The sequence below is a fragment of the Calonectris borealis genome, chromosome 13 (genome assembly GCF_964195595.1).
Source record: "Calonectris borealis chromosome 13, bCalBor7.hap1.2, whole genome shotgun sequence".
In the NCBI taxonomy this organism is placed as follows: domain Eukaryota; kingdom Metazoa; phylum Chordata; class Aves; order Procellariiformes; family Procellariidae; genus Calonectris; species Calonectris borealis.
This window is the reverse complement of record NC_134324.1, coordinates 3,080,014-3,100,095: the sequence shown is the minus strand read 5'-3', so window position 1 is coordinate 3,100,095 and position 20,082 is coordinate 3,080,014. Positions and strand designations below refer to the sequence as shown.

Here is a 20,082-nt window from a genome sequence, read left to right as displayed (position 1 = left end):
ATTTTGTAAAACTTCTTACGTCTGTGTCTGGTAATTTAAACTACTGTTAAGTGTGTGCCTTTTTTTTGGTACGTATTTATGTAAGTATGCTTAGAAAATAAAGCAATGGCTAAGTGACACTGCGTATCTCAATTTCTCCTTCCATCATGCCATACTTGTTTCTTACAAGACACTATCACCTTCCCTTTACTAAAGATGATTAAGATCCTACTTAACATTATCAATCATCTCCATTTTCCAAAGCATTCATCTAGGTTGAAATTTTGATCTATATTCAAAAGCTGTTCTGGGCATGTGTTAGTGTAGAGGAATTCATGGAAATTTTATTATAACAGTTCTGCAGTTTTGACTTCCATATAAAAAAACCAAAAAAACCTAAACCAGTTTTGTCATCTGATAGTACTGCCTCCAGACAGCTGAGAAAAAACAAAACACAGACTAGAAGAGCAAGGTAAAGGTAAGCTGACCTCAGACAAATTCCTTTTTTTCTTTTTTTTTTTCTTTTAAAAAATGAAAGTAGCAAAAGCTGTTTTATGGTGATTTAGTTAGGTAAAGTTTAGAAGTATATTCTTTTGATTAACCTTAGTTTTGTTGTAGAATGAATTCTCGATAGAATAAAATCTCATTATCCAAATAAGTAAACATATTAAAATGCTCATGAAAATCCTGGTAACACCTTTAGATACTAAGGAAATGAGATGATCTACTTAAAACCTAAATTTCTATCTAGAACACAACTATCTGTTATTTTTCTCTTCCTTTTTGATATCAAAATGCCATTAAATGTTCTTTGATATTTTACATTTTCATTCTGGGTAGCTATCTTTCAGGATAGATATGCCAAACAATTTTTTGCTTCGCTTTTCAGAATTCTTTCAGTATTCAAAGTGGAAAGATGTTGTTAATACGAATGATTCTGTACTGGCAAGAACCCACAAAACCTGTGTCAGCAACTCTTGTATATTTGTCGACTCAGTTCCTCCTGTATATTTATAAGGCAGTTGACTAAGTGCCTGATATATTCCGATTCCTATGACTATCTCCTGAAGGACTGCAAAGGTCTGTCTCTAATGTTGTTCAGAAAATTTATGGTGATAAAAGGATTTATACCACTCTGTCAGTCCATGAATAATCATTTTACCTGTGTCCTCCTCTGTAATTACTGCACATTATAATAGAGTTTATGAAAGAGGTACTGCACTGACTTTTTAAGTAGACCAACCACTACATGTAATGTTATCTCCTCCCATGATATTGCCTTTTTTTCCGGTTTCCTGCATTTCCTTCAGACCCTTTACAGTTGACATATTATGTCATTATGTTCTTTTTTCATATTTATTGTGTTATCATACAATATCATATTACTAATTTATCATGTCTGTTTCAAATAGTTGCATTTCTTTTAATATACAATGAAAGCCACAGAATGAAGAACTGCTCCTAGTCACTGTGACCTCCAAACAGAAAACAGTTGAAAAAAATAATTTAAAACTGTGTATTACAATATTGCAGACATTTAAGATAAACTAATATTTCTATAATGCGCAACTGGTTGTTTTTCTGTATAGAGTGATTTGCAAACTGCTATACAGAACACAAAGCTCATATGATGGTATGGGAATCGTGCAAGATAATGTATCTTCAGTTCTGAAATCATGGTGAATATGTGGCACATTAATCTTCAAGAGAAATGCCATTTTTATCTTTGAAAGAGTATCCACTTCAGGACTATCAACTTCTGACTACTTTGGTGAGATTTGTATGTTGCCCAACACCTGCCTCCTTATACTTTCCCCTGAAGTTATGACTTTTGTCATTGCTAGGCTAGAAGGGCAATAGATCTGATTCAATTTGGTGATTTCTTAAAAAACTCCAAGTGTTAAATTCTCGTTTAACTGAATTAAACAGCAACTTTTATCTCGACTTTGCCAGGAAATTTGTTTTGCCTTGGAACTTTAAACAGAGGTTGCATTGATGATGAGAAATAAATAATATGACAACAGTCCTGACTCTGGGAACTTAACCAAAAACTACCATTATTTAAAGGGTGCAACTAGCATCTTACCCCATCTGACCCATTTCCCTTTCTTCAGAAGTCAGGTGTGTCAACAGACAATCATCACTCTTCCAAAAATTAACTAAAACCAGCTGATTCGCCTACCAAGTTATGAAATATTGTTCGTTTTTTTGCAGACTTGCATAATAATTTTCTCATTCATCCTAGTAAATTAACTATTGCTTTTCTCTCTGCATTTGAAATCCTTTTCTTTGACTTTGTGATCCTGATAATCTCTGTAAGAGTTTATGGACAGAATAAGCATCTCGCGCTAAATGATCACATGACTTGATTTATAAGCAACTTGACTTTCTCTGAAGTTGGGGAAAAAGACCTTCCACCCTTTCCAAAAATGCTAACTTCAAGTGGCATAGGAAAGGGAAACTCAATTCTCCTGAAGATGGAAGAAAATTATCTGATCTTCAGACTGTCAAATGCTGACAGCCTACAGCAATAGAGATAAATCACTGGCTGTATTTCACCCCTGAGGTGAATTCTTAGACTTGATGCAAATGCAGTCATCTCCCAAGATTTTGCTCAGAGAGAGAAACACCAAGTAGAAGCCCCAAATGCAATAAAGTCCAAAGAAACTTGCTACAAGTCCTGCTTTTTCACTTATATCTTTCTAGGAGGAAATTCACCATGATTAGAAAATAGATACACCTTTGAAAGCTTCCATACCAAATGTGGGGAGGAAATAGGCTTTTTTTCAGTAAAAAACTGCCCTGAAGATACAAAGGTTTGAGCACAAAATACTTTGAAGCTACTACTTTGTGTCATGAGAATGGAGCAGTCTGCTCCCAAATGGACCATGAGTAAAATTTAAGAATACCTCTATAAAAAGCAATATACACATACAAAGCATGAACAGTGAGGACTGATCTCTGAAAGGCTATTGATTATCTCAGAACATCCAAATCAGTACAGCGAAATTCTGCACTAGGCGACAGTCACGAGAGCCTAGTGCTTTTTCATGGTGGCTACAAGAACTGGTCATTCATCCAATGAATTATGTTGTCTCCATAATTTTTAGTCTAAAATATTTCCTCTGTGATCAGTATGAACAAATTCACATTACTAGACTGTGGCATGGTACTGCAATTTAAATAAACAGTAACTCCATTAAGCTTGTCTGTTTTTACAAGACAGTGATTGAAGTGGAAATATAAAAGCAGATAAACTAATCTATAATTAATTATTATCAGAGACTGAGTATGGGATCCTTATGAACCTTTGAAAAAATAATACGGTCAAATTAAACTAAACTCAGTGAGACTAAGTAACGAAGAGCACTATTTTACTTAAAGCATCTGATATCAAACAGTCCTTGCCTTGCATTTTTCCATTCTGTCTAGACGGTTCTTATGTGAAAGCTATCGTGATACTGACATTAAGCAACTTTCTTGGACTATAAAATACAACATTAATACATAAAGTAGAATAATATGCCTTTATACCTGTATGAATCCTAAAAGGAAAACATTTTAGTATTTTCCATGTACTTTACGTAATAAGTTTTTGTTATGTACTTACGTGGTAAAGTGGGACGGTATTGTTTTCTGCTAGTGAGAAATTCAAGACATCTTGCTGTCCAGGTTCAAGCCTAACATTAATAGTAGATGTCAACACAGATGGACTAATAGGGTAGTTGGGACCGGTTGTGGTTTTGCCCTTTTTTCTTGACCTACGACCTGTGTCCCTTTTGTTGTCTTTTTGTGTCAAAGGCTCTTCTTGGATAACCAGTATCTTGTCGTCACTCAGATACCGCAGGAGTGAATTCTCAGAGTCAGTTGTTGGAGGGAAAAAGTGAAAAAAGAACCATTAGTAAGAGGAAACAAATAGAGAACCATTTTGGCTGCATCTGTATCAGCTTGGTTAATGCCCCACTTCATCTGAGGCTCTTTCCTCTGCAAACAAACTAATTTGTACCAAGGTTCCAGTCAAGAGCAAACTAAGTAGTTGGCACAAAACCTCGGCATAGAAAAGATGCATACCCAGGTCCTTGCATGACAGATAGTATGAAGGTAGTCCACATCATATGGCTTGTGTAACAAAGAAAATATAAATACAGCCAAAAGGTGGGATGTCAAACATCATCACTTGCTACTATTAAACTGGAAAGAGTCATGTGAATGTCAACTGAATTATGAGGGCTTGCACTGAACTCGGTACCACATTTACTGACACCCCCTGCCATTTGAGGTGAAAGTGAGCATACACATAAAATATTTGTAAATTTTTTCAAGCAGGGAGCATCTCTGGGACCATTCCAGAGACAAGGATTGTAATTTCAAGGAACCTGACAAACTGGAATAATGGTCTTAAGGAAACGTGCAGTATACTTGGCCACAATTTCAAAATGGGAACTGGCCAGGCCACAAGTCTGAGGAAAGGAATCTGTCTGTAACAGTGAAATACAAACTAACCATAAATCAACGGATTTGGAATAAATCAGAAAAAGCTTGTGAAAAAATGAAATTTATGAAATTTATTTTCTCTTGGAATGGAAGATTACTGAAAAAGGTAGTTTAAAATCCTGTATTAATTTTCAAGAGTATCATTCAATTTTGTCATATTATAAGTAGTCAAGTTAACTCCCCTCAGCTACCCACACTGTGCCTAAAAGATTCTGAAAAAACACTATTTATTTAAGAATCTTTAACAATTGGCATAACAATAAACATATTTGCATATTTGAAGAATATTCTTTTGACTAATATAATTGCTTTTTAGCTGAGGAAAAAAAGGAAAAAAGGAATTTTGCTATCACTATGCTTCTTCCAAAGTTCATGATTCCCACTGGAATCAATAGAAATTTATATGATTAGGACTCCTAGTCTGAACAGTGACAGTACAATTGCTGATTCTGGTTTCAAATATTCATTCATACTAACCAAAATGTGTCTCAAAGGACATTACCTTATATCTATAACATCACTTATTGTTTTCTAGAACCGTGCAGATTAAGAACTGATTGCTATTAACATATATCTGAATCTTATAAGTCTTTTTTCCCTTGATGTTTGTCTGTCTTTATAATAGAATAAATCCCTCCTACTAGTACAAACTTCTTAATTTTCAGAAATAGAAACACAAAAACTCAGATACTAACCAGGCTCTTTTATATTCTCCATAGCACTCAAGAAAAGTAGATTTGGTTCCTGTGATGATATCTTCATGCTTTTTAAGTAACAAAAAAAAAAAACCTCTTGGAGAACAGCAGAGGAAAAAAAAAATACTCACCTCTGCTTCCCCTCTTGTACATGTTTTGTTCTTTTGACTCCCCTATCCAACCGTACTCAGTAGGCATAGAAACAGGCCTTAAATCTCCTGGAAACAAGTCAAGACAAACCAATATAATTTTTGAAGACTAAAAATAGAAGGCTGTAGAGTAAGTAATGCCTATAAATTACAGGCATGACATGACCCTTCAGAGCAATCCTTTTTATCATCACCTATACATTATTAAAGCTGTAGCATTCAGGATCAATTAAACATCATATATGCCGGATTCTCCTCTTCATTATACCTATCTGAAGGAAAGTACCACTGACTTTGGCAATATCACTTGTAAATGTAAAGCAGATTACAAATTTATTTTTAAACTCTGTTCTGTAAAAACTTGCTTACTCATTAAGTAGGTGTTTTGGAATAAAGAGAGAAGCAGTTTTGAAAGGGACTAATATGCTTTAGTAAAACTAGAAAGACTATTAACACAGATACAACATTACATATCTATCAGTTAAACAGTAAAACCTATCTGACCTGGAAAATCACATGGTGAGTAATGAGGGGATCTCATAGTTTCAAGGAACGTTAATTTCAAATGCCTTAAAAAGAAAACATGGAGTGCAGTTTGGTAACAACAACAACAAAAGAAGATTCAGACACTAGGGTTTTAATTAATAAGATTTTATGGCACTATGGCTGTAAGATATTAATGTGCATTAGTTATTCCCTACTACGGTATCAGTAGAACATTGATAGCAGGCCATTAAACAAGGAATACTACAAAACTGACTATAAAGCATTAGCACTTTGACCTTGTCAGTGTGTATTATTATCACAAAACACAGAAACACACCCTCTAGATTATAGGTTAAGTTCTGTCTGACCCATAAAGCCAAAGATTCCTTTTTCCATATACCAGCTGACTAAATTTAGTGTGTTTCTTTAGCACTTGAGCAAATTTTTTTCAAGTAGTTTGCTACTGTTCTCTTTCTAGGATAATTATAGAATTTAAATGTAAACAAGAGTTTCTTTTTCATTATCAATTTCTCCAGGTTGATTAGAGTGACAAAGTACTTTCTGTGATTATTTCTATGCTAATAGTCTTTTATTCACCATTCTTCCAAAATATATTCTTCCAAATGTTAGGAGGATTTAAGAACAAACAGGTATATAAGACAAGCATGCTTCTGAAAAACATGATTTTCTGAAAATTGAAGGGGTAACGTATACCTAGAGTACTGAGATTTTCCCACATTATACTTTTGCTCATACCATAAAAGTTAGCGTATAATTAATTGTATGAAAATATATGTAGTTTCCCTGTCTGCCTAACAGTTGAAACTACCTTTAACTACAAATGTATTATTCAACTCCTAATATAAAATTTGGCCTTAGAAGAACAATATTAATTAAGAAAAAAACCGCAACAAATCAAACAAAAGGAAGAATCAGTAATATGGAAAAGAATGAGAAACAAGTAAAGATTATAAATTAAAGAACAAAAATATGAAAATAAGAATGCACATAACAAATGAAGATCAACATAATAAAACTCAGCAGTATTTCTGTAAAGAGAAGAAAGTTCTGAAGCTCTGGAGAGATTTGTAACACAAATGCCAGATGCCACAGCACGATCGACATCAAAAATAGAAATAGGACAGGAAACACACAAGCCAAACAAAGGAACTAGTGATTTTGCATACTGCTTATTTTACTTCCAAGTTCTTTCCCAAATAAGTGTAACCTATAAACTGTTTTATCATTGCAACTTGGATATTTTTCTGAGGAGTAGAAAATTATTGTGTACAAGCATACCAGTAGAAATTGAAAGAAAAAAAAAAATACTTATTTCTGATGTTTTTGCCTCTTTAACACATAAACAGAAGAGATTTGATATGTATTGCAACAAGAACTCTAAATACCATAGCATGTTAGAGATGGACTAATATTAGAGTATAACTCTTGGTAAAAAAAAAAAATGCACTACAGCAATGATAAATACAAGCTTAATTTTCAAGAATGGTTTGAGAAAATGGACTTCTTATTTGCCTCCTTGGATTTTGCATATATTATCAATACTGAGTGTCTCATTTGCCTGAGTATCCTTCCACCTCCCAGCTGCAACAGAGACTGGTTTCTAATAGTCGCTTAAATTGTAGAAAGTCCATAGCAGCAATTTCTGAACTGTGGTTTGTGTGAGTCCTAGCAATAATGGAAGCAGTTGCTCAACCATGAAAGACTTCAGAAGTTTTATTTTCCTTACTTTGCCCATGGCTATCTGGTTCCAGCCACGTGTTTATTGGATCTAGCATAAATCCTGTCTTTCCACCGGAAGACATATCGTCACTTTGATGGTTCAAGTGTACATCTTTAAGTCAAAAAGTACAAAACATTCTACTACAGTAGAACAAAATTTGGATTTGGAAGTCTGTTAACTGACAGATTTATTTGATCTATAGTTTAAAAAATTCTGGTTTAACAATTGTTTTTGAAACAAAGGCATATTCCTGAGAATTTTAAAATCAAATTTCTTCTAGATTTTCAAAGTTACAGAAAATCAGAACTGACCATCATAAACACAAGAAAAATCTTGTGTATTACTGGAATCAGGCACAAAGCCCAACATCTTAATTTGATGATGATCTTAATAATGAATTTATGAAAGCGAGCCAAAGACATCCATCTGGCTCCAATTTTAATCACAGTTAAGATCTATGTTTCATTCTAATTTTATTATAAAATGATGTCACTAATCAGGGAGATAAAGACTGAGTATTACTAGTTTTAAGATAGAATCCTACTCTTCAGTGTTACAGCTCTTTCAAGCATCAAGTATATGGCTGTACAAGTTACTAAAAATATCCTACTTATAACAAAGATCTATTAACATTTCCCTATCCTGAAAACGTAGTGTATATATATATACATGATCCTGTCCTATTTACAATTGATGTTTTGCCATTTTTTACCATAAATTCAGCTGTAGTTAGCAAAATACAAAAACAGGACAAAAGTTCTGTTTACTTGATAAACATAAGCTAAGATTTCTTTCAAACTATTAGAATGACAAAAACAGAACAACACTTGGAAAGTTGGACATCCTGTGTTGTGAGTGTCTAGCTACAGTGAATTATCACTCTCTAGCTGCAGTGAACCATCACTGCAGCTTGACGTAATTTGAAGTATCCTTGCAGCTGTCATATTTTCATATTTGAATTCTACCCTCTCAGCTCTCAAAACAGCAGGTGAAATTACTTAACTGTCACTCATTAGCTGATCTTAGCCAAAGGTAATGCAGTTGAAACTTTAACCCAGGTGAGTTATGTAGATATGCCATACATATCTCACATATAATAAGAAAGCTTCAGTAAGCATTTATTGACAGAAGAAAATGCTTGTACATCTTAACTACCAAAATCTGTTTTGGCATCTGGGGCTGTCAGTTGCCCTCTCTTCTAACATTTATGGTGGTAAGAACACCTCAGTCTGAGAACAGGGAAGAGAAAGCCGCACCGTCTCTAAGTACTAACAACTGAAAGAAGCATAGGAAACTATATTTAATAACATCCATGATATTAAATCCTGCACCAGAGACTAACCAGTTCTATGGCAGACCAACAGAATCAGTGCCTGGAGTGTTTAAAGATTTTTCTTCCCCCCCGCCCCCAACTGTGTTCCATTTCAACTGTTACTGGATCTTCCACTATAACTGCCTTTGGTATTATCACCATTGAACTGCAGGTTGTTTTTATTAGCTATGTTCTTCACAGACACATTTTTCTTTACTACTCTGAGCTTGTGAGAGGTTTTCCCTTTCCTAGATATCAAAGACAAAAAAATTTAGGAACCTTTTTTAACAAAATGAGAGAAAGGAAAAAAACCTTAGTCTCAGAGTAGGTGAATGAAGTACTGATTGATGGCATCACACACACGTTTATATATCTCTAAAGATAGAACCTACCCATATAGAATGCTATGATCAGAAGGAGGAGTCATTGCTTTCTCTGAGGCTCAGAAATAATGCCATTTTCAAAATCAGATATAATGACAGTTTTTAAAAGAAATCTTTTATCTTAAGTCTATAAGCGTCACAAAAATAACTTACTGCCTTGAAAATAAAAACACTGCAAATATATGAATACACTGCTGTATTTCAGTAGTATTCTTCTAAAATTCACCAAACACCAAGCAAATCAGTTTTAACAGGTAAGCAAAAAAAAATTTTCATCAATTCATGTTCAGCAATAGCTTTTATATACATATGCTCATATACAAGCACATACATGTTTGTATACCTGTACACCCATATGGATTTACATACACATGAAATTTCTACATAAAACCAGGGTTTATGATTTTTTTAATAGCATCTTATATATTTAAGCAGTTCCCATTCTAAGATTTTGAAATATATTTCTAGTATTAACAATGTATTGCAGGATACTACTCGTAATTATATCCATTTAATACAGCACTGAATTTTGGAGGCCTTGTAGATATCATAGAGATACTTTTATACCACAAGCAAGTCTTTTCAGGCCCTCCATTGAAGTTTAACAGTCCAGAACACTGCAACTAAAATAATCTCCAAGAGCTTGTGAATGAAATTGAATAAAATCAAGATGCTAGCTATGCAGATAATATGAACTTAAGTCTCACTGAAAATTTTAAGTGTGCACTGCAGAATAAATAACTTACTCCTGACCCTGAATGTTAGCTTATAATTATACTAATTACTCCTTCACATAAACTTTTGTCTAGTACTCAGAGCCAACAGGTCATGGTCTGATAAAGAATGACAGATATTTGGGGATATTGCAGTGTTAATAGCACAATTCGTAGAGCCGGTTAATTTAGAAATGTTGAAGAAATCAAGCCTACCGTGAGTGGGTGTTTTTTCTCTTCTCCGCACTCCTGTAGCTCTGCTTCTCTCATACTCAGAGCCTACAGGGTGGCCTTCACCTTCAATTAAGGTGTAGTATTTCCCACTTTCATGCTCCAGAAAATAGCTTGGAGACTCAGAGCCTTTCATTGCAGACTTTCCAAATTTGCTGATGTCATCACAAGACATTATTCCAATTTCATCCCTAAAAACAGTAAACCAGAAGATTATGGAGAAATTAACCATTTTATGGTAAAGCTAAAGCATACAACGGTCTCTCCCAAACACTACAAATGAAAAGTCCTGTAATTGAAATGCTATATGTGTGAACTTTCATAAAAGTGATTCAATTCAATAAATGGAGCCTAATGATTTCACTAATTTACATTTTAACTGCAATATAAATAGTTATTCAGGAGATTTCTAGTATTTGGAAAGGAGCATAAGGAATTGGTATAACATGAGAAGGCAAGGATTTCCCTTGTAGAAATGCCTGCTTTAGAATAAGATACAAGTGGTCACATAAAAGTAAAGTAAACTGAATGATTAAAGACTTCTTTAAATGCTTTCTTGGTTTAGGACTAAACCCAGGTTTTGCTCTACTGGTATCTAGCTAAGTGAAATTTAAGTCTCTCAAAATAATGTTATACTGCTTAATGTATTTCTAGTCTTCATTTTATGAATATTTAGTTTGTTTGTGGGGCTTTTTGTTTGTTTGTTTGTTTTTATTAATCTAGTGAAATTAAAGTGTAAAATTTTATTTTTCAAAACCTCAAATTCATTAGGATGTAAATACCTGGGGCCATAAAGTCCTGACATAGGAGACAGAATGAAAACATCCTGGAGTGCAGAGTTCTCAATTTTTGAGGATATGCCCATTGTACTTGTTGGTGTTGTAGAGCTGCTTGTTGGACTGGTTGGAATTACAGGCTGTAAAAAAACAAACAAACAAACAAAAAGCACATAAAGAATAAATTAATGTTTTCTGCACTACAAGTAACAACAAAGTGAATGTGCATAATTTTAAGAATCTTGACCTCTTTTTTTGGATTAGCCATTTTTTTGAATTACTGAAGTTTCTTCCAAAAAGGTGTCTACTGAAACACTTTTACCAAAGAGTTCAAGACTAGTTATGAAAGAAACTGATAAAAGACCAGTAGTGAAATTAATTTAAAAGCCATCTCATGGAAAAATCTGAAACTCAGAATCAAAATAGGATTTTTAACCAATGCAGGAAATCGATTATATGGGGAGGAAGGACATATACTATTAAATGCCATTAATACAAAAATTAATTACAGAACTCTGGAATACTTGCATTGAATGAAAGTGTTCATAACCGTAATGTTGGTTTCAGTAGAAGATTTATTGTTCACAAGGACAGAATACATAGATTTTTTTAAAGAAAACAGAATTCATAGTCATCTATTGTTTCTTTTTTTTTTTTTACTGAAACCATAGCCATGATGATTGTACCATGGTGATACAAATATAGGTTCTATGGTGACTAGCAATGAAATATAAATTAACCTAATTAATAAACATGAGCATCATAAATACTAGAAGTATTAATAAAGTCTGGGTGTCTTTTTGGAATTTTGCTTTTTTTAATTTTTAAATGAAATTAAACACAATTTTTTTACTCAGATGTCATAGGGCTCAAGTCAATGGCTTTAAGGACTACAACCAAATATTCTGTGCAGGATACAAAGATATATACACAAAGAATATTTTTCAACCAAGGTCCAAGGTAGTCTGTGTTTATATTCAAGAAACAGAAAATATTTTTATTTAGTGTTATTGTTTAGATTATTTATATGAAAAATTCCCATTCAAACACAAAATTGTGCTTAAATAGATACAACTAGTTTTCTACAGGTGGAAGGAAAACACCGTGACCTAGGAATTGGATGAAAGATACAAAGACCAATTATAATCTTTTTCTAAATACAATGCTTTCTATCTTCTAGAGATAAACACTGAAATTATTTTTATGTGATTCAACAAGTGAAAGCAATCCTAAATATCAAAAAAGGATATGTTTTCGTGAGAATATCAGTCTGCATAGGGGTCCAAATTATACTACTCTTCTATGCTTATTGTTAAGCTTATACTCTGATCAAAAGTTTTAGGTTTCTTTTGTATTATCAATATAAATAAATAAGAAGTGACTGCCAAAGACAAGAATCATTCACTACTTACTTTCTCATATCTTTGGTAATTAGGACCTACCACCTTCTACACAGTATCAACCACTACATTTAGAATATTACCATTATTTCTGCCGTTTTGGTGTGGCAGTATTAGTAAAGAGACTAAATGTAAAATATTCTAGTAGTCCCCCAACTTACCTGCAGCTGGATACAGTTTCCCATAACATAAGTTATCACCATCACAGAAAGACAAGCAGAAACTCCATTTCAGAATCAGAAAAGAAATTACTTATACCAAGTCCCTTGTGCATAATTCCTTTTCAATGGTTGTATATTCAGCAGTCGTCAAGGTTACGGGTTAGTCAATGAATTGACAATAGAAAAAAAAGGGAAAGATAATATGACTGTTCAATTTGCCCCCAAACAGGGTGATAGCTGTGCTATTCCTGATAGATTTAAAAAAATCTAACCTTATCTCAATGTAATCTTTTCTGCTTCAATTTAATTCAATTCTTGTCCTACCCATACCAGAAAGTGAGAATTTTCCTCTTCACTCTTCTTTAACTTTTTATTTATTTTTACATTCTGAATACTATCTCTTTCCCCTTATTTTGTCTAGAAAAATAAGAAAAAAACCTAATTCTTCCCTTATAGGTGTTGTTTTCTAAAACACTAGTGAATTGTACAGTGTGCTCCGTACTTTCTCCAACTGATTGTACTAGGTGTACCCAGTGTATTCTAGGTGTACTCAGCACCCAGCTGAGATTGTATTAGTATTGAATAAAGCACAATAATTATTTCACTTATCTTGTGTTTTATAGTCCTATTTATGTCTCTCAGTCAGGTATTTTTCCACATTATTTGGAATTATTACCGTATTATTCAATTGCTACATTTTTAAAAACTGCGTTTGATTATTTCAAAGTAGAATACTTTACACTTACCCTTCTTTCATTTCATTACATTTTAGAGCTTTTTTCTAGTTTTCTAAACTAAATTTTCATTACCAGCCAAAACTCCGTTGCAGGTCCTCCTGTTTAGGACTGTATGCAAATTTAGTAAGCAGATCCTTTAGGGTATCAGGAAAACATGGAAGAAACCACATGTATCACCTATCTGTTGAATACTAAATGATACATCCTTTGTTTGATAGTGAATCATTAACAGCTATTTGTTAGGCAAGGTTAGCAGTAATTTTCCACCCATTCAATCTTAATTTCATCTAGTCCTTAATTCTCTATGCCATACTTATGAGAATGTCAAGAGAAAAGGTATTAATGTCAGAGTAAGATATACAGCTTCTCCTCATCTACCAGGCCAGTTAACTGCTCACATAAGAGCATTAAATCTGTTTAATGATTTCTTCATAATAAATTCATGTTGTTTTTACTCCTCTGTTATCTTCCAAGTGCTCGCAAACTGTTTGTGCATATTAAGTGTCTGACTTATAATTCCCTGGCTCTTACATTTCCCCTTTCTGAAGACAAACATTTTACTTATTTTCCTAACCTTACTGTAATTCATGCATCTCCCACAATTTCACAATAAATACGTTTGAAAAATGGTCCAAGAGTGCCTCCTCCTTTACCCCCCAAGGAAATGCCAGCTCTTCTTCTTGCCTTTCCAAATGGCATACTGTAAGAGCTCATCCACTGAGTTTACAGAAATGCGTGCTCTTGAAGTTCACTTTCCCTATATAAGTGTTCTCAGTTTTTAAGAAAATACACTGCTTCAAGACTGCTCTCAGATAAGCTGTCTTCTGCCTTCCCCTCTTAGCTTTACTTATGTTCTCCACCTTCTCTATGAAAAATACCCGCTTTTAGTGCTTTCCAAGAATTTGTCGGCCATTATGCCTTTGTAACAATGCCTGTTCCTATTCCTTTCTCAAAGGATGCACACAATCCAAATACACCATATTGGGTCATTCTGCTAGTCGCTCACAAGAAACATTCTTCACTCATCTGGCCTGGGAGTCTTTACTGAAGAGAAGAGAGCACCTGCTTTCTCCTCCTCTATCATCACTCAGATAATTCCAGCAAATATAATTTTCTATGATCTGGAGCTCAGAGTGAAGGTAGCAAAGATCTATACCTTCACTCTGAGCTCCAAATACGTCTGTGACATCAGACATGGAATTTCAGTGGTTTTAGGTATCTGCAAAATAGCACAGGGGTCTTTTAATATTATTAAAATATTGGTTTAATAAGAGTATTTAATAAATATTTTAGTATTATCCCAAATCAAAAAAGGTAATTTTAATAAATAGTGAATATCATCCCAACCAGAACCATCAATTAAACAGACATACTCAATTCTTTAAGTCTTATATCTCAGTTCCAATAAAATTACTTAAAGTGATTATACTGACTGTGTGTGGGTACAAATGAATGTTTGCCGAAGTGTGTGCAAATACATGCACAGGTGAAAAAAATCCCAAGAAAAACACATTTGTTTATAGAGGACTTCTGAAAAGCGACACTTCAGGTATCTGCTCTATGTTATTCAAAGTTTTTAATGAGAATTGTTAATTATCAGTAAAATGATTAATCAACGCTGAAATACCAGAATAAAAATGAAAGACAAATGGTAAATTCAAAACTCATCAGAAATAAGCAATTATTTGCCAAACAGAAAAATTCAGACTGTTTCAGAAACAAAATACATTGCTGTGATTCTGAGTGTGTTTTGCAAATATTGGGGATAATTAAATATTGTATCTATTTAAAAAGTGCTGTTCAAAACAACAAACATATGACCCCAATGCATCCTGCAAAAAACAACAGGACAAGATGCAGGAAGCTGGAAAAGCCCGGTGGTACAGCAATGAGAGGCTTGAACATGGACATCCCTTACCTTTTGAGGGGGTATGAAGATTAAGGATGGGGTACTGAGTCTCTGCTTTCTCCCTTGAAGGAATAAACTCAATCCCCAGAATTCCCCTGATGGGTGAATTCACAGAAAACACACAGGCGTCACTCTTCTACATGGATTGCCTGTGGTAAGGGAAAATGGGGCTTTGTAACTGCGTATCACCCTATAAATTCCTACACTGTGTATTTTTCGTCAGAATAGATTCATTCATGCTAGTGATACAGATTGCTTATTGGACAAGCTGCTATTCAGAAAAATTAAATGTTCAACAATACAAATACTACTTACAATAAGAAACGGAGCTCTCAATATGGTTGAGTATTTCTCACATACTGGTAAATTGGTATAGCTGTGCTGTAAAACAGCAGGTACGTTCACAGTGTTTTCAAGTCTTGTGGATTTTTACTTTTTTGGAACTTGAAATATATACCTTTTTTGATGTGTAAATAATAATTTTTGTCCTCAGAGCAAGAGAATACAATGAAATACATATGAATACGACAGAAGTCAATAAAAGCATGAGTGGCATTAAGACGAAAAGGAAATGACTGTTCACCATCTCCTCTGATACAAGACATTTAAGAGAACAGAACACAACTTTCTTACTTGCTGCATTTTCTTCGTCTGAGGTGTTACAAGTCTTTCCTTGCCCAAGATATTTCTCACTGAGACAGTAAAGTAAATGGGCAGCACATAATTTCAGAGTTCACCTGAGCAATTCTATCAGGGTACAGTACCCGAACTAGGAACTCCGAACTAACTTGAATGGTATACAAGAAGTGGTATTCACCAACTTGTTATTTTCCTTTTTTTGCTCTACAAGCATCTGTTCTCATTTTCTCTTTTGTACAAAGCAACACCTCTCCAAATTCATATGGTTTTCAAAATCTGAAATGAGCTACTTAGCTAGAATAATTCTGAAGATACTTATAAAGTTGCAGAGCATGTATATTCTAACACTTAAGAATTATTATAAAGTCATTGTTGACGTCAGCTTTAATATTCATATCATCTGACAGGTTCTATATCTCAAGCTAAATAATAAAAATTTTAATGTTCTGGATCAAGTAGTTGTAACAGGAAGGATTATTCCAATTAGAAAATTTCTGCAAATAAAAGGAATAAAATACAATAAATATTGTATTTTATTTGAATGAAGTTGCCAGTGTGCTCACTTTTATAAAAAACAGAGCACTATTTGCCATTGCAGATGAAAGAACTATTTTACATTGAGTGGGAAGATAATCACAGAGTTTAAAAATGAAAATAGTCTTCTGATATCACATAATGCCAACTAGAGACAAAATGAGAAAATGGTATGACTGACATGTTGTCTCACTGAAAGGTAATTGTAGCATAGAACTTCAACATATGTTAACATTCTGCCATTGTTAATTGAGCATCAAGGGAAACTATGTACAGCTAAGGAATACTACAACAAGATCAAGAAATAAATTTTATAAGGATTCGCAGATTCTGTATCATTAATAATTCATAAATTAAGTATGTGGTATAATTTTAAACAAAATTCTTGTGAAAAAATTATTAACACCTATAAGTGCCTTATGCAATAATAGAAAACATGACAACTTTTATTTAAAAAACTCCTGCTGTGCACCAACCTGAGTTAAAAAATATTATTTCTGGCCTCTGAATTTCAAGTTCTTAAATCCTGCTTCCTTTGTTCCTTCCCTAATTATGTACTGCTTTTGTATTGTTTTTTACCAACACTAAATCAGAATGGAAGAACTATTTGTGTTATTTGTATCCATATACATATGGGTATATGTAACATATCATGACAAATAACACACACAGAGCAATTTATATGGATCCATATATGTAACACACCATGAAATACAACACATCCATATATGTTATCCTTTTTTATGGCAGTCTGACTTTGCTGAATTGTTTTCGGTTTTGATCTACTTTAACTGAGATCTTTTTCTACAGATTGTTGCTTAATTGGTCATTCCATATCCTACATTCATGCAACTGGTTACTTTTGTCTGAGTATAAAACCTTCTGTCTATGCTAAATGTATTCTGCTTATTTCTGAAAGCCGTCAATAGTCTTTGACAACCTCTGATCTGTGAGAGCCAATTTAATCCATTAGTGGTAGAAAACTCCAGAAAAACAAATAAATAAACCCAGAAGCCTTCCTACCTATTCAACGAATTAAACTGATCTAGAGAGTCTAAAAAATGCCAAAGTCAAACAAAAGCGAGGACATTCTGCAGCCAAGAACAGGGAGAGGGAAGTGAGATCACTACTTTCCAGCAGCATCAAGCTGTTATGTCAGCTGTCCAGGAAACACAAGCTTTAGTATCATCTTGAAATTTAATCATGCTCGTTCCAAGTCATTAATGACAATAATAAATAATACTAGATCCAGGTGAGAACTGTAGGAAACAGGCAAAACAAAAAACTCTGTCCTGAAATGTGTACAGGTCCTAATACTTCAGCTTGCCTCTGTGGCATGAAGACTGAAGAAGACCTGAAGTTGGTTTTCAACATCTTATTACAAAATCTGCTGTTAAGTAGTAACACTGGCAATGCTCTTTTTTATTTTTCCAAAATGATTTGTATTTTTATTTAAATCCTGCACTATTCTCCAATATAAAAGAAACATATCTGAGTGAGAATGACACTTAAAGCACCCTTTGGATCCTCAGTGGCTCTTGTGTTCTGGGTCACAGGAGAGGAACATCACAAAAACGGAGACTGTTGATAATTCCACAAAAATAGCTTGGTGCACTTTCACTTATCCGGCTACCATGACAAAGATTGGCATGTTTTGTGGAAAATACCATGCCATGTATACAGTACATATTGTTTTCATACTGACAAATCTTCCAGATCTAGTGCTGCTTGTGAATTATGATTCTTTAATGTACTAATGTAGAGAGGATGTCTATGGAAACCCTGCTGCAAATGCAATTTCCATTTTGCTGCCCCTGGAGGGTTCAGATGAAGTTCACAAGTACATAGACAATCATCTTGCTAGAACGAAGAATGTTATTCCTGCACCCTTAAGACAGAAAAATCTGAAGAGTTCCGAATCTCCTCTGGGTGTCACAATGTCCCTTTCCTCTCCCCCAGAGGTAGTCACAGGGAAAGGAAAGATGGCACTAAACCCAAGTGTCACCACTCCTGAGCTGCAAGGATTACACAAACTCCTCAAGTGAAGCAGCTATGTAGAATTTAGGCACTTTGAGGAATGAAAGATTCAAGTGCCAGGGAGGAAGAAAATTTGCCTTGAAGGGTTTGCTTTGTTTTGTTAATTTAAAAACTATTCAGAAACACATTCGTGTATCATGTGATCCAAACAAAACAACTCTGTGAAGCTCCACATTATGAAAGTGCATAAACTTACTACAAAATGTTATATAGTATTAAATAAACATGCATAGTTACTAACTTACTCAAAAAACTTTCCTTTAATGACATTTTGAGTTCAGTCTTTTTCCTATGAGTCAGTTTCTACTACATATGTTGATGCTGTAGGAAGAACCAGCTGTGATGTTCACAACTGATTTTTTTGCATATCACCAGGTTTTCAAGGAATAAGTATGCAGAAAATATGAGAGGTTCTATTAGTGTTGCTACCAAAAATTCAAACTTGATGAAACATGTGGAACAGAAGCAGACTTTTCCTGAAATTTAAAAGGTCTGACACACTTGATGACGTACAAGTAGTTTTGACAGACTGAAATAATGGAAACGGGGAGGCAATGTTACCTCTGCCAGTCAAAGCAAGCTACTGAACCTTAGGTTGCCTTGTTCTTCAGTAACACTATTTGCAAATGTTCTTTCCTTCTATAAATTCCTGTGGCTCCCACCTTCACCAAAAAATGGAGGAAAACAATCTTATTGACAAATACAGTATTGCCACACAAACTTATCTCAGCAAACTATTTCAAAGGAATTTGGGACTTTTGAGAGGCTCCTACTCCTTTCACTGGAAGAGAAAAATCTAGTGTTTTCTCTTGAATAAGGATTTACCATGACACCAGTGTTGCAACAGCCTTCTTACCTGAAGTGCAAGAGGCTTCCACCTCACATTCTTCAGAAGGGCAGGAGCAGAAACCAGGGTATTCTGAGGACGTTTTTTCAAGGTTAAAATCACTCCATTTGGGTCTTCCCGCAATGCATTTACTAGGTTCTTTAACTGCCAGCCAACCTAAGGAAAAATTCCATAATTGAATTTTGAAAGCTTTCTGTTTAACTTTAAATGTGAAGGAAGTCTTCTATTAACTGAAAAGGTCTACTTCAGCCTACTCTTCGCAAACATAAGCAGTTTTTATAAACTGTGTCTGATTACTTCTGTTGGACTGAAATGATGCTGCTGAAGCTGGATTTTTTTTTTAGCTATGTTTCTCAGCAAAATAAGGCATAAGTGAACACTGTTTCCCTTTTAATAATTTGTGAGATCACTGTACATTTTAAATCAAATGATGAGGACTAGCAGTCATGAAATAATTTTAATCTGGATCCTTAGTTGAAACATTGACTGCTGAGGAGGAAGACAGACTATAGCTATAGCATAGCTATAGCAACATATGTATCATATATGTAACAGCTTTAAGATCCTAACTGAAGATAAATGATCATTTACTTGGTTTAGCTATACAGCCCCTGGATAGAGCTAAGTAATTCAAGTTGCTATAAATTGTAAATATAACCATAAAAAAGAACATCACTAGTACTGAAAGGATTTCATATGTGCCTCTCACAAAAAGCTACTTAGAGACATTTCTTAATCTTCCTGATTATTTAAATATGAATTTACCATGAACTGTTTATACATGAAAACAGAAAATGTATTTTTATGGGATTTTTTTTTTTTAAATGAAAGTTTACACTATCCTATTATCCTAAATGGT

The 20,082-nt window shown here is 34.0% G+C and overlaps 1 protein-coding gene across 1 annotated transcript in view; it reads right to left on the bottom strand.

Moving 5' to 3' along the window:
* The window catches only part of LOC142087598 (connector enhancer of kinase suppressor of ras 2-like), a 219,509-nt gene that overhangs the window by 59,070 nt on the left and 140,357 nt on the right, over positions 1 to 20,082 (bottom strand). The window contains exons 9-13 of the mRNA XM_075161953.1: positions 19,233 to 19,379; positions 10,966 to 11,099; positions 10,169 to 10,374; positions 5,301 to 5,386; positions 3,590 to 3,844 (exon numbers count right to left, since the gene is read on the bottom strand). Coding sequence (XP_075018054.1) covers positions 3,590 to 3,844; positions 5,301 to 5,386; positions 10,169 to 10,374; positions 10,966 to 11,099; positions 19,233 to 19,379 — 828 coding nt within the window. The remainder of the gene's footprint in view (positions 1 to 3,589; positions 3,845 to 5,300; positions 5,387 to 10,168; positions 10,375 to 10,965; positions 11,100 to 19,232; positions 19,380 to 20,082) is intronic.